The sequence below is a fragment of the Saccostrea cucullata genome, unplaced genomic scaffold (genome assembly GCF_032062105.1).
Source record: "Saccostrea cucullata isolate Sc308-1 unplaced genomic scaffold, CSIRO_AGI_Scuc_v1 ctg481, whole genome shotgun sequence".
NCBI lineage: Eukaryota > Metazoa > Mollusca > Bivalvia > Ostreida > Ostreidae > Saccostrea > Saccostrea cuccullata.
This window is the reverse complement of record NW_026925239.1, coordinates 180,520-193,173: the sequence shown is the minus strand read 5'-3', so window position 1 is coordinate 193,173 and position 12,654 is coordinate 180,520. Positions and strand designations below refer to the sequence as shown.

Genomic DNA, 12,654 nt, shown 5'->3' with positions numbered 1-12,654 from the left:
TTTGAAGAGACACTTTATAGGAATGTCTGTGAAATTCATGGCCCCTGGGCCAGGGATTATAGAGCTGGATGGGGCTATTATGATCATAGAGTGAAAATGCATAAACTCTTAAAATCTCTCCCCTTTCTATAGGGCAGATAAACTAGGTGCATGGATATCATGGTCAATGGTGCCTTTTCAAAAAATTGTGAAATAAAATATGTGGCCCCAAAGTCAGGGGTTGTGTTGGAGAAAGAGAGGGGGGGGGCTCTCTATAAATCGGTACTGCTCCTTGGCATTAATCTGACAAACCAAAGGAAGTCTTGATTAACAAGGGTGCTTCTTTTAAAAATTGTGAATTTCATGGCCGCAGGGCTATTGCGCATAGGAAATGAAGCTCATGTGAGCTTTTCTGAACACCCATTGTCTGTAGAAGCATCACACTTCAACCAAAATAAGTACAAAGTATCCTAGGGTGAAGGGGAGTGTAAATTGTTAACATGAAGGAACAAGCCCTCGTCCAAGGGGAGATGATTAAGAAAAGACAAAAGACTTATGTGGAAGCATCCTGGGTTAGTGCAGAATCTAAATTGTTAAAATCATAACCCCTGGGGGTAGGGTGGGGCCACAATAGGGAATCCCAAGTTTTACATCGAAATATATAGGAAAAATCTTGAACCATTGGGCCAGGAAAGCTGAAACTTGATGTGGAAGGTGCAAGCATCCTGGGCTAGTGTAGATTCTAAATTGTTCAAATTATGCCAGGGGTAGGACGGGGCCACTTTAAGGAATACAAGTTTTACCTTGAAATACATGTATTTAGGAAATATCTTTCAAAACCTTCCTCTCAAAAACCGCTGGACCTGAAATGCTGAAACTTGTATGGAAGCATCCTGGGGTAGTAAAAGGCCAAAGTTACCAAGGTAAGCATTGTGGCCTATGGGCCTCTTATTTTCCTTTTTTCAAAGCAACTGTGAACCTTGGATAATGTCAATTTCACATTCATTTAGACCGTTGCACTATTGAGAGCACTGTACAATGAAGACAATCCCCTTGTTTTGATCAACCATTTTGTGTTGTCAGCAATTCATGAAACCTTTAACCCCAGCCTAGATGTAATTCCTATACACAATATCTCATACATGTACATCAGTAATTTGCTGATGATTTTTACCTTTAAAGATGTACAACACCTTTCCTTAAAACACAACATTGTGATAATCAATTTTCAATAAATTTTTATTAAAATCATGTAGAAAAACAACAAGCTCAGAGACCCTCATGGTCACCCGTCAGAGTAATTGTATATTTTTATTCAGTTCGATACATTTAAAGTGACAATACGGCGCATCTCTTCAAAAACAGACTTGTTAAAATTTTCCTATAGGATTTGGAATTTTTTTCAAACTCTTAAATGTATACACTTTCAGAAAATTACAAATTTCATAAGTAAATAATTCTGATGGTACATAAATATATACATCCAACGTGTTCAAGTTTCCACATTCCATGCTACACACGCATGCGTATAGTTTTCATAAACAAAACAGCATGGTAAGAGAGGGAAGCTCGGTAGGCCTGCTACATTGACAAGGTCGACCAAAATGAAAAACAAAACCAAAAATAGGGCTTGAAATTAAAAAGCAACTTTCCTGACAAAAATTTAGTTGGGAGATTAATATAATCATTTGATGAAGAAGAAACGGGATCTCGGCGACATTCACATAGGGCTCGCGAAGGTTCTACACTACAGGTTTGTTGATACATGCTATCATTTCTCGTACTAGTATCTCCATGGCTTTCAAAGAAAAAAATCAGTGTAAACTCAGCATAAAAATGCACTTATGACATATAAAAATTATTGCCATTTGAAGTGCAAATTGTATTGGAACTGCAGAAAGATATTTGTTTGACATTTTGCTGCGATGATGTATGATTTGGTGGATTTTCCTTTCCTGCACCCCAATACATAAAACGTCAACATTTGCACTTAATCATGTTAAATTCGTCTGAATGCAGAATAAAATGTTAACTATTATTAATTTACCCGAGAGTTAAGATATTTTGATTCTGAGAATTGCTTTTACCTAATATTTTATTATAATTGTACACCCTACATTTTAGAATTCACGTGGTACAAGTAAACAGATCTAAGTTGTGCGACCCTTGATTTTCCAGCAGATTCTAATTGCGTTAATTTTGTATGAGGAGAGAATATTTATTTTTTCTCAAAATGCTTACTTCAACTTTTTACCTTATTCCTGAATGATATATTGGGTAAATTTGAATGAAAAAGCACACGATTTCCAGCCGTATTGCCGCTTTAACTAAGAAAAATGAAAAAAGAAGTACAGTTCTCAAACTTTGTTGCAACAATTGCAAAGATAATGAACATAGCTGGTAGATATACAATTTCCATTTGGTTTAGAACCTTGAACTTTTTTATTGCACAATGTTGAAAACTTTTTTTTGTTTCAAAAAAGAATCATATACATATCTGTTAATTTACTCCATAGGCCAGGCGAATAGACCACCCCTTTAGTTTGAGAACAAGATAGTCTTTGTCTCTTTGCTCAGGTGATAAATATTTCTGCTCCATGCAGGGAATGGATGAAAGAGTTTCTGCACACTGCCCCTGAAGTGTTTCACAACTTGGAATATTTCACATCCTTCTGTCACTGTATGTGTGTATGTGTCCTAACTTCAGGAAAATCATGATTTAATACTCCTCAGGATTTATAATCTATATAGAAAAAAATGAAATGTAAATTACTGGTGTTGTAACATCAGGAAAATCATGATTGAATACTCCTCAAGACATATACTCTAAGTAGGGGGAAAAACAAAACGTAAATTAAAATGGTTTAAAAATATCTTGGAGAAAAGATGCTCAAAACTAGATAAATAAATACTGAATACAGCGTTATTTTTGCCCCACTTAATTTTCGCTCTTTTAATTTTGCAAACAATTTTGCCCTGTCTTAAATTCGCCCAGTCATACTTTTATTTAAGAAGTTATAGTGTATTCTTTGAATTTGCCTCATTTTAAATTCGCCCAACTGAGGTTAGGGCGAAAGGGATGAAAATAAAACAAGGGCGAAAATTTCTTTGTACAATCTTTGTAATGGGAAAATTTTAAGAGGTTGTCTCTTTTTGCCCATATATTCTCCACCAAATTTGCTCCTAAATACAGTGTCAAACATTAAAAATAAAATCATCTTTTTGCCTTCTTTACAAGCAACATTTAAACCAAATTATGAAAAGGGTTCTTAGGGAGGAAAAAAGAAAATGTGTGGCTTAACACACTGTAAGTTACAAGGCACCTGCAGATCCTTGTAAGGCACCAACAAGGTATCTATTATCATGATTATAAAAGCAATTTTTTTATCCCATTCATGTTTGACCTACATAAAAATCTTCACAATTTTTTCATAAAGGATTAAAAGCCACCTTGAAGTATTTTCAACATCATACATTGTCAATTGAAAAAATACATTTTATTTTCAGTTAAAGGGTTACTTTCTATTTCAAATGACAATTTGCCCACTTCAAAAAAGTAAAGGAAAAAGTCAACTATACAAAAAAGAAAAGGTATCTTAGAAAGTTGCAGTTTCTTTGTGTAAAATATTCTAGCCTAAGAAGTAGAGCGAATAAGACTACTTTATCTGTCTAAGAGAAGAAGCTACAATATTCTTCCATTTATAACAGAATGTGACAGACAAACACCAAAGTAGTTTCTGTTCATAGGGTAGCACTGGGGTCAAAATTTCAGAAACTTACTTTTAAGTATCTTCAGCACAGCTGACACTGAGAACATTGGGAGTAAGAACAACCTAAGTTTCTAGAAAAAATTAAATTATTATGCTTTAATGACGAAGAGAACAAAATAAAACAGTGTTTGTATGGACATTTACTGTAGAAACTACAGCTTAAAGAAGGTACATTGTGATTGTTTTTATTGTTCATTAATTTCTTGTCAAAATGGAGTTGTCAATAACTTGAAAATGGAGTTGATAATAACTTGAAAAATCTAAAATCTTACCATAGACATGGAATCTATCAAGGAAAGCCATACGAGGCCAATAATAAATGCCACAGTGATTGATTTTTCATTTCCTGGTTGTAGACAGCGGATTACAATGGGAGACATCGTCAGGATGAACATCTAAAAGATATTTATATTTTGTTTTTATTCATTTGAAATGTTTCTGTTCTTTAAAGCTCACTTCTACAACTGAAAGTTTAACAAAATATGTTTGTGAAGCACTGATGCCCCTTATGACAGCTTAATATGGCAAAGTTTTTTCAGAAAGCAAGACAAGGTTTTTGTTGGTACCCAAAGAAAGGAATACATCCATGAAATATGAAAGCCCTAGCATCAACCATTCATAAGCTATGGCCAAAGTTAAAGTTTAAAAGTGGGTCAATGTTCAAAGTCAATGTCAATCGGTCAAAATTGTGGTACCCATGGAGGTACTTGTCACAAGAAATATTCATGTGAAATATAAAAGCCCTAGCATCAAATGTTCAAAAAGTATGGCCAAGGTAAAAGTTTTTCAATAGTAATTCAAACTCTGAAGTCAAAATTCAAATTGTTGGTATCTAAGAAAAGGTCTTGCCACAAGCAATACGAACTGTGAAAGATAAAGTCCTCGTTTATCTGTGACTTTGACCTGGTCTAAATATTCCTGGGTCAAGATCATGACAACTCTCCAGGGCTGTGAGACATGAACTTACCAAAAATATCGAAAAATGGTAGTTTGCCCCATCTGGTGGACTTATGTAGGTTCTACCCACTAGGGACTCTAAATTAAAAATGCTGTCCATAAAAATCAAGGTTGCCACTATCTACAACAGAAAGAAAAATAATAATTAATGTAAATTGTGCAAAGAGGGACATACTGTATAACCTTGACCAGTCGCAATAGGTTTCATATAAATTAACTTGATAAAACAACATTCTGGATTAAATTCTAAACCAAAGCTTCTGATAAGGAACTTAAGTTAGGCAAAAAAAAATTAATTTCTTGGTTCTCAGGCCCTCCCTCATCTCTTCCAAGGGCGCCTCATTGACCCTTTTTATTGCTAAATCAATAAAATAAAAACAACAAATCACCTCCCTCATCATTTTTTGAGGTTTTGTACAATGTAAAAAGCTGCCTCATCATGTTTTGGGGGCAATAAAAAGTAAAAAAAAAATGCCTCCCTCCCTCATCATATTTCTTGAAAAAAGGCCTGAGAACCAAGGAATTAATTTTGCATGGCCTTAATGGTGAACTAGGCAAAATTTAAGAAGATACAACATTTGAATTTGAATTAGACAAGTTTCACTATTATGTCATTTCTTCTAGAGTTCAAACAATTAATACAAACTACCGGTGAGAATGTGTAATTTATTTCCAGAAAAATTACCTGTGGAAGATATTCCTGTAATTTTGAAAGTACGAATCTGCGATTGAAGATTAAGTTGTTCAAAATACTGTTATGTAACTTCTGTAAATCTGCAAATCAGAATAATGTCTTGAACACTAAATATAATTTTCATCATTCAAAAGACTTTAGCATAGTCATGAACACTAAATCTCATTTTCATCATAAAGAAGACTTGAGCATGGTCATAGATAAAAGATTTCATTGTCTTCATTCAAAAAATTTGAGAGCATTATTAGAAATTTGAAAATTAAAATTAACATATAAATTGGCTCAAAATTAAATTTTAATCTTTATTAATGAAAAAAAAGTAATTAATTAACCTTGATAATTTTTATCTTCCTCCTTTTCTGCTTTTTTCTTCATTTCTTTACTTAGGATACTGTTAAGACAGATCCCAGCTGTAAATTTATTTTTCCTGTCTATCTTTTTTTGACTCTTCATTGTTAGGGGTATTACTGCCAGTCTGATAAGAACAGAACCTGAAAAATAAATATAAATATGTTTATTACAAATTAATGAATTAAAATTACCCATGCTCTTTTTGGTGCATATAAATAGTTAACTGTCTTTCATTATGTTCATGATGAACATTAGAAGGGCATAACTACATGTAAAATTTCAGGATAATATTTCTCTAAAAATGTCTAACTTAAATAACTAAAAAGAAAATAAAAAGGCATCCATGAATATCGATCTGTAGGTTACATCTTTGTTTCATAATTGACGTCGGCACTGAAAATTTTTGTGCATGACAATATTCAATCTGATTAACAGATTAAAACCAAATCTTCACCAGCTCCTTTCATGTGACATCAAAACAAGCAAATTCAAAGAATTGTGGTCCCCCGCTTTCGGTGTCTTTGTTGGTGAGATGTTATTTTTTATGACATATTGTGTCTAATATGAACATTCAATCATATGTCATTTCATAGAAATTATCATTGAAGTTGATTTTTTTGAAGGATGAAAACCCTTATCCTGACCGTTAAAAAGTTATGGCCAAAGTTTACGTTTTCTAAAAGTAGGTCAACTCCAAGGTCAAGATCAAAGGGTCAAAGTTGTTGATGAAAGGTTTTCTCACAAGGATTACATATGTGAAGTATGAAAGCCCTAGCCCTTACTGTTCAAAAGTTGTGGTCAAGGTTAAAGTTTTTACATAATTACGTAAATCTTTAAGGTCAAGGTCAAAAGGTCAAAGTTGTTGATATCCAATGAAAGGACTTGCCACAAAGAATACATATGTGAAATATAAAAGTCCTAGTATCTACCATTCAAAAGTTGTGACCAAAGTTAAAGTTTTTTTAAAAGTAGTTAAAACTCCAAGGTCATGGTCAAAGGGTAAAAGTTGTTGGTATCCAATGAAAGGTCTTCTCAAAAAGATTACATATGTGAAGTACGAAAGCCCTAGCCCTCACCGTTCAAAAGTTATGGTCAAGGTTAAAGTTTTTTCATAAGTATGTAAATCTCCAAGGTCAAGGTCAAAAGGTCAAGGTTGTTGGTATCCAATGAATTGTCTTGCAACAAGAAATACATATGTGAAATATGAAAGTCCTAGTATCTACTGTTTAAAAGTTGTGACCAAGGTTAAAGTTTTTTTTTAAGTAGTTAAAACTCCAAGGTCAAGGTCAAAGGGTATAAGTTCTTGGTATCCAATAAAAGGTCTTCTCACAAGGATTACATATGTGAAGTACGAAAGCCTTAGTCCTCACCGTTCAAAACTTATGGTCAAGGTTAACGTTTTTTCATAAGTACGTAAATCTCCAAGGTCAAGGTCAAAAGGTCAAGGTTGTTGGTATTCAATGAAAGATCTTGCCACAAACAATACATTTGTGAAATATGAAAGTCCTAGTACCTTCCATTTAACAGTTATGGCCAAAGTAAAAGTTTGAAATTTCTGTGTAAAAGTGGGTCAAACTCCAAGGTCAAGGTCAAAAGGTGAAATTTGGTGGTACCCAAAGAAAGGTCTTGTCACAAGGAATAAACGTGTGAAATATGAAAGTCATAGCTCAACTAAATCAAAAGTTATGGGCAAGGTTAAAGTTTTTGTGACGGACAGACTGACAGACTGACGGACAGACAAATGAGATTTAATGTCCCCTCGCTTTCGCGAAAGCGGGGGACAATAAAAAGTAATTTCCTATGGACTTTTAAGCCAAATATTAATGTCGGTAAAAATTAAAATCTATATTTAACAAGCAAATTCAAAGAATTGGGGTCCCCCGCTTTCGGTGTCTTTGTGGGTGAGATGTTATTTTTTATAACATATTGTGTGTAATATGAGCATCTTATCATATATCATTTATTTAGAAAGTAACATTGAAGTTGATTTTTTTTTGAAGGATGAAAACCCTAATCCTGACCGTTAAAAAGTTATGGAAAAGCAAAAAATTTTTTTAAAGTAAGTCAAATTCAAGGTCAAGATCAAAGGGTCAAAGGTATTGATATCCAATGAAAGGTTTTCTCACAAGAATAACATATGTGAAGTATGAAAGCCCTAGTCCTTACTGTTCAAAAGTTATGGTCAAGGTTAAAGTTTTTTCATAAGTACGTAAATCTTTAAGGTCAAGGTCAAAAGGTCAAAGTTGTTGATATCCAATGAAAGGACTTGCCACAAAGAATACATAATTATGTGGAATATAAAAATCCTAGTATCTACCGTTCAAAATTTGTGACCAAGGTTAAAGTTTTTAAAAAGTAGTTAAAACTCCAAGGTCAAAGTGTAAAAGTTGTTGGTATCCAATCAAAGGTCTTCTCAAAATAATTACATATATGAAGTACGAAAGCCCTAGCCCTCACCGTTCAAAAGTTATGGTCAAGGTTAAAGTTTTTTCATAAGTACGTAAATCTCCAAGGTCAAGGTCAAAAGGTCAAGATTGTTGGTATCCAATGAAATGTCTTGCCACAAGGAATAAATATGTGAAATATAAAAGTCCTAGTATCCACTGTTTAAAAGTTGTGACCAAGGTTAAAGTTTTTAAAAAGTAGTTAAAACTCCAAGGTCAAAGGGTAAAAGTTGTTGGTATCCAATTAAAGGTTTTTTCACAAGGATTACATATGTGAAGTACGAAAGCCTTAGTCCTCACCGTTCAAAAATTATGGTCTAGGTTAAAGTTTTTTCGTAAGTACGTAAATCCCCAAGGTCAAGGTCAAAAGGTCAAGGTTGTTGTTATCCAATGAAAGGTCTTGCCACGAACAATAAATATGTGAAATATGAAAGTCCTAGTACCTACTATTCAAAAGTTATGGCCAAAGTAAAAGTTTGGAATTTTTGTGTAAAAGTATGTCAAACTCCAAGGTCAAGATCAAAAGGTCAAATTTGGTGGTACCCAAAGAAAGGTCTTGTCACAAGGAATACACATGTGAAATATGAAAGTCATAGCTCCACTAAATCAAAAGTTATGGGCAAGGTTAAAGTTTTTGTGACGGACAGACTGATAGATTGACAGACTGACGGACAGACGGACAGACAGACAGACGAATGAGATTTAATGTCCCCTCGCTTTCGCGAAAGCGGGGGACAATAAAAAGGAGCTAGTGAAGGTTTGATTTTAATCAGACTGGACAAAGCTACTCTTAACTTTTTCATGTTTATATAAGTTTATATGTGTAAGAATACTGTGTCGCCGAGGCTGGGAATTTATTGATTATCTATTTTATTCATTCTTTCCATTAATCAATTACTATAGCAGGATCCTGAGAAAAGAACCTGTATATAAATTCTTTAACTTGTTCCTGTAATATTCTGCCTAAGCTTCTGGCTCTAGCTCTGTCTTTCGGACAATATTTTCTTTTACTACCTAATCAAGTGAATTTTGTTGTTTTATTAGAGATTTAATATTTTCATCTAGGCTATTCTGTATGTGTTTTCAGTTTTTCTTATCTTTTCAAACCGATCTATTGACCGGTCAATAGACAGCGCGTTCTATTGACCGGTCAATAGACTGCGTGTTCTATTGACCGCTAACGTATTTCGGAAAAAAAAACCGATACGGGTTTCGAATTTAGTTGTTTGTAACAATGCACAGACATGGTAAACAATCATCTTATTTGATCTTTCGACATTGGTTTTAAAAATTGTATGATTTCAATGGTCGGGTATTTTATTTAATGAGAGTTACTTTCATTAATACACTGTGGGACGTTGAGACCGATCCTTTGGTGAGACCTATAAACCGAGGTCCCTTGTAGCAGTAGGTGCTCTGCTGGCACGAAAAAGGTCCCTCTCCACCGGGAAATGGTGACGTCTCCATAAGAGTGAAAAAATTTCGAGAGGAATGTAAACAATATCTATACAATCAATCTTTAATTAATATTACAGATGCACCCTATCTAGGTATACAGTACATTCACAATATGGTACAGGAACCTTCTGTACTGAATATACAATTGTGAACACTTAATACGGAAAATAAAATTAGGTAATAAAACAATTATTTAATGCCTGATTAGTCAATAGACCAGAAAATTTTTCCCTCGGTGCAGGGAACAGCTCAGTGTGTTCTATTGCCCTCGGCCGCTGGCCTCGGTCAATAGAACACACTGAGCTGTTCCCTGCACCGAGGGAAAAATATTCTGGTCTATTGACTGCTCAGGCATTAAATAATTGTATATTAATGATGGTACATTCCTAATCTAGCTCTGTTCGGTGATAGGGATTTTTTAAACCAGGTTTATACATGTAATAATATAAAAATGTATAGGAGTTTTCTGAAATGTTCACAGTGATAATAATTATATTGATTATTCAATCTCTGATATAATTAAAATTTCTGCATGAAATTACATGCTTAATAAGCATACTATGATGAAGAGACATACTTACTAAGTAATATAGATAACTGCCAGTCAATTGCTAGAGATTCATGTAGAGTTTCTAGAAGGTATAAGTAAGCCCCCCTTGGCGTGAATGTACAAAGGCCTAAATCTGATGGCAAAGGCTCACATCCTTGTTCCAACAAATCCACGATGTCATGATCCTTATGACTCAAATGCAGGCCCTGATATAAAACATTGATTTTATTTAGATTTTAAAATTTTATATTTATAAAGAAAATGTCAATATTGACACAAATTTCATTTCAAGACTGTAGTGCAGAGGGTAGAGCATTTGCTCTAGATGGTGTTGTGGAGTTAGGAGTTTATCCCTTCATCATGGTTTCAAATCCCACTGCAGGATGCAGACTGCATGTATATGTTCTTGAGATGAGACCATAATAATAAAATTACGAATCAAAGTCCTAGCTGTGTTGCAGTATAGCTATGGTCTTTGCATGAAAAAGAACAATCATTATGGTCCTGAGTACCAAGTAATATAGGTATAAATTTGCAGGCCTCCACTGTTGTCTCATTGAGATTCATAGAGACTAAAAATTTTAAGACGTCGGACCAAAATTTCTGAGATTATCCTCTTAGGCCTTAGTGCTGACCTCTCCATATAGGCCAAAGTGAAACAAGAGGCCCATGGGCCACATTGCTCACCTGAGCACAATTGGGCTAGGTAAACACACAATTCAGCTCAGTCATGATTTGAGCAAATTTGAATCTACACCGTCTATGGATGATCTCACACGAGTTTCATCTCTCCTGGCCCAGTGGTTCTTAAGAAGGAGATTTTTCCTATATAAAACTTTGATCGTCCATTGTGACACCACCCTACCCCCTGGGTCACAATTTGAACAGACTTGAGTGTACACCACCTGAGGATGATTCCACATGAGTTTCATCTTTCCTGGCCCAGTGGTTCTTGAGTCTGAAGAAGATTTTTAAAAGATGTCATTAATTATTCACTTATTTATTATCTCCCCTCAAAAGAGGATGTGGTCCAGGGGTCCTTCATTTAAATAAACTTGAATCTCGTTCACCTGAGGATACTTTGTGGTAAGTTATTAGTTTGGTTGAAATTGGCCTGATGGTTCCTGAGAAAAAGTTGAAAATGTGCATATGATTAAAAGTTTACCACAATGCCAACCACAATGATGACGAAAGACAACGGACAAATTTGGATCAGAAAAGATCACTTGAGCCTGTGGTTCAGGTGAGCTAAAAATTCGTGAAAACTGAGGAACATAAAACAAGCAAGTTCCAACAAACAAAACTTACACGAGTGGCTATGTATGGGAGACTAACTTTACACTGCTCTAATGCCAAAGGACAATATGCCGGTCCCAAGACTATATTACTGCTCTTTGCTGCTGTTTGGAGCATACAACCATGTTTCTACAAAGATATCGTAAGACCTAGTAATCTCATACATGTATGTGCAACAAAAAAAAAATAAAATAATCTGTAATCCGAATTTTCTCTAAGGATTTACTCAATGAATGAACAATTATGATTTATTATCAATAAAATCAACTTACAGAGAAATGCTTTGTAGATAAACTCCTATTAAGATTGTTACTTAAAATACATCGAGGTATCTGCGATATTCCTCTTACAGAACGTAACTTTGATTTCAGCATGTTCGTCAAAGCTCTGCACGCGTGAAATAAAGTTAGGTGTGGGTAAATATGGGGCTTTATTATCGAGCCGTGCCGTAAAGCAGATGAAAGACGGAGAAACAAAAGTTAACTTTTTTTATCAACATGTCCATAAGAATCAATTCTTTAATCTCAGCGAGATGTCGTAGGGACTAAAATATTTGGTCGGACGTCCACTACGACATCTCAGTCCACTGCCACACAAAGTGATTAGGGATTTTTTGCTCAGATTTTGACCGCTTGTTTCAATCAATATGGGCTGAAATGAATTATCTGCTCGCTTCAACTTTTTCCTTTGAACATCCCTTTAAGTCTCTATCACAATAAAACTTTCCTTTCTTACCTTTAAAATGTTTAAATCCAACAAAATATAAAGTTGTTTATTTTTCCTATGTAATGTCCTATTCATTTAAACCTCCGATTTTGAAGAGTTCCACAATAGTCTGCTCAGAATTATTCGTTCTACTACTATTTCCTATAGGAATGAATATAGTACGAATTATTCAAAGCAGACTATTTTGGAACTCTTCAAAATCGGAGGTGTAAATGAATAGGACATTACATAGGAAAAATAAACAACTTTATATTTTGTTTGATTTAAACATTTTAAAGGTAAGAAAGGAAAGTTTTATTGTGATCAAAGGAAAAAGTTGAAGCGAGCAGATAATTCATTTCAGCCCATATTGATTGAAACAAGCGGTCAAAATCTGAGCAAAAAATCCCTAATCACTTTGTGTGGCATTGGACTGAGATGTCGTAGTGG

General features: G+C 34.4%; 1 protein-coding gene across 1 annotated transcript; it reads right to left on the bottom strand.

Annotated features, from left to right (window-relative positions):
- Positions 1-1,200: 1,200 nt before the first annotated feature.
- Positions 1,201-11,883, bottom strand: LOC134268408 (uncharacterized). Its single transcript, XM_062750653.1, has 9 exons — positions 11,772-11,883; positions 11,512-11,628; positions 10,235-10,409; positions 5,733-5,891; positions 5,392-5,480; positions 4,717-4,827; positions 4,022-4,144; positions 3,760-3,820; positions 1,201-2,722 (listed from the first exon to the last, which is right to left on the bottom strand). Exons 1-9 carry the CDS (start codon positions 11,871-11,873, stop codon positions 2,709-2,711), a joined length of 951 nt encoding a protein of 316 aa, XP_062606637.1. The 5' UTR covers positions 11,874-11,883; the 3' UTR covers positions 1,201-2,708.
- Between the last annotated feature and the right edge of the window lie 771 nt (positions 11,884-12,654).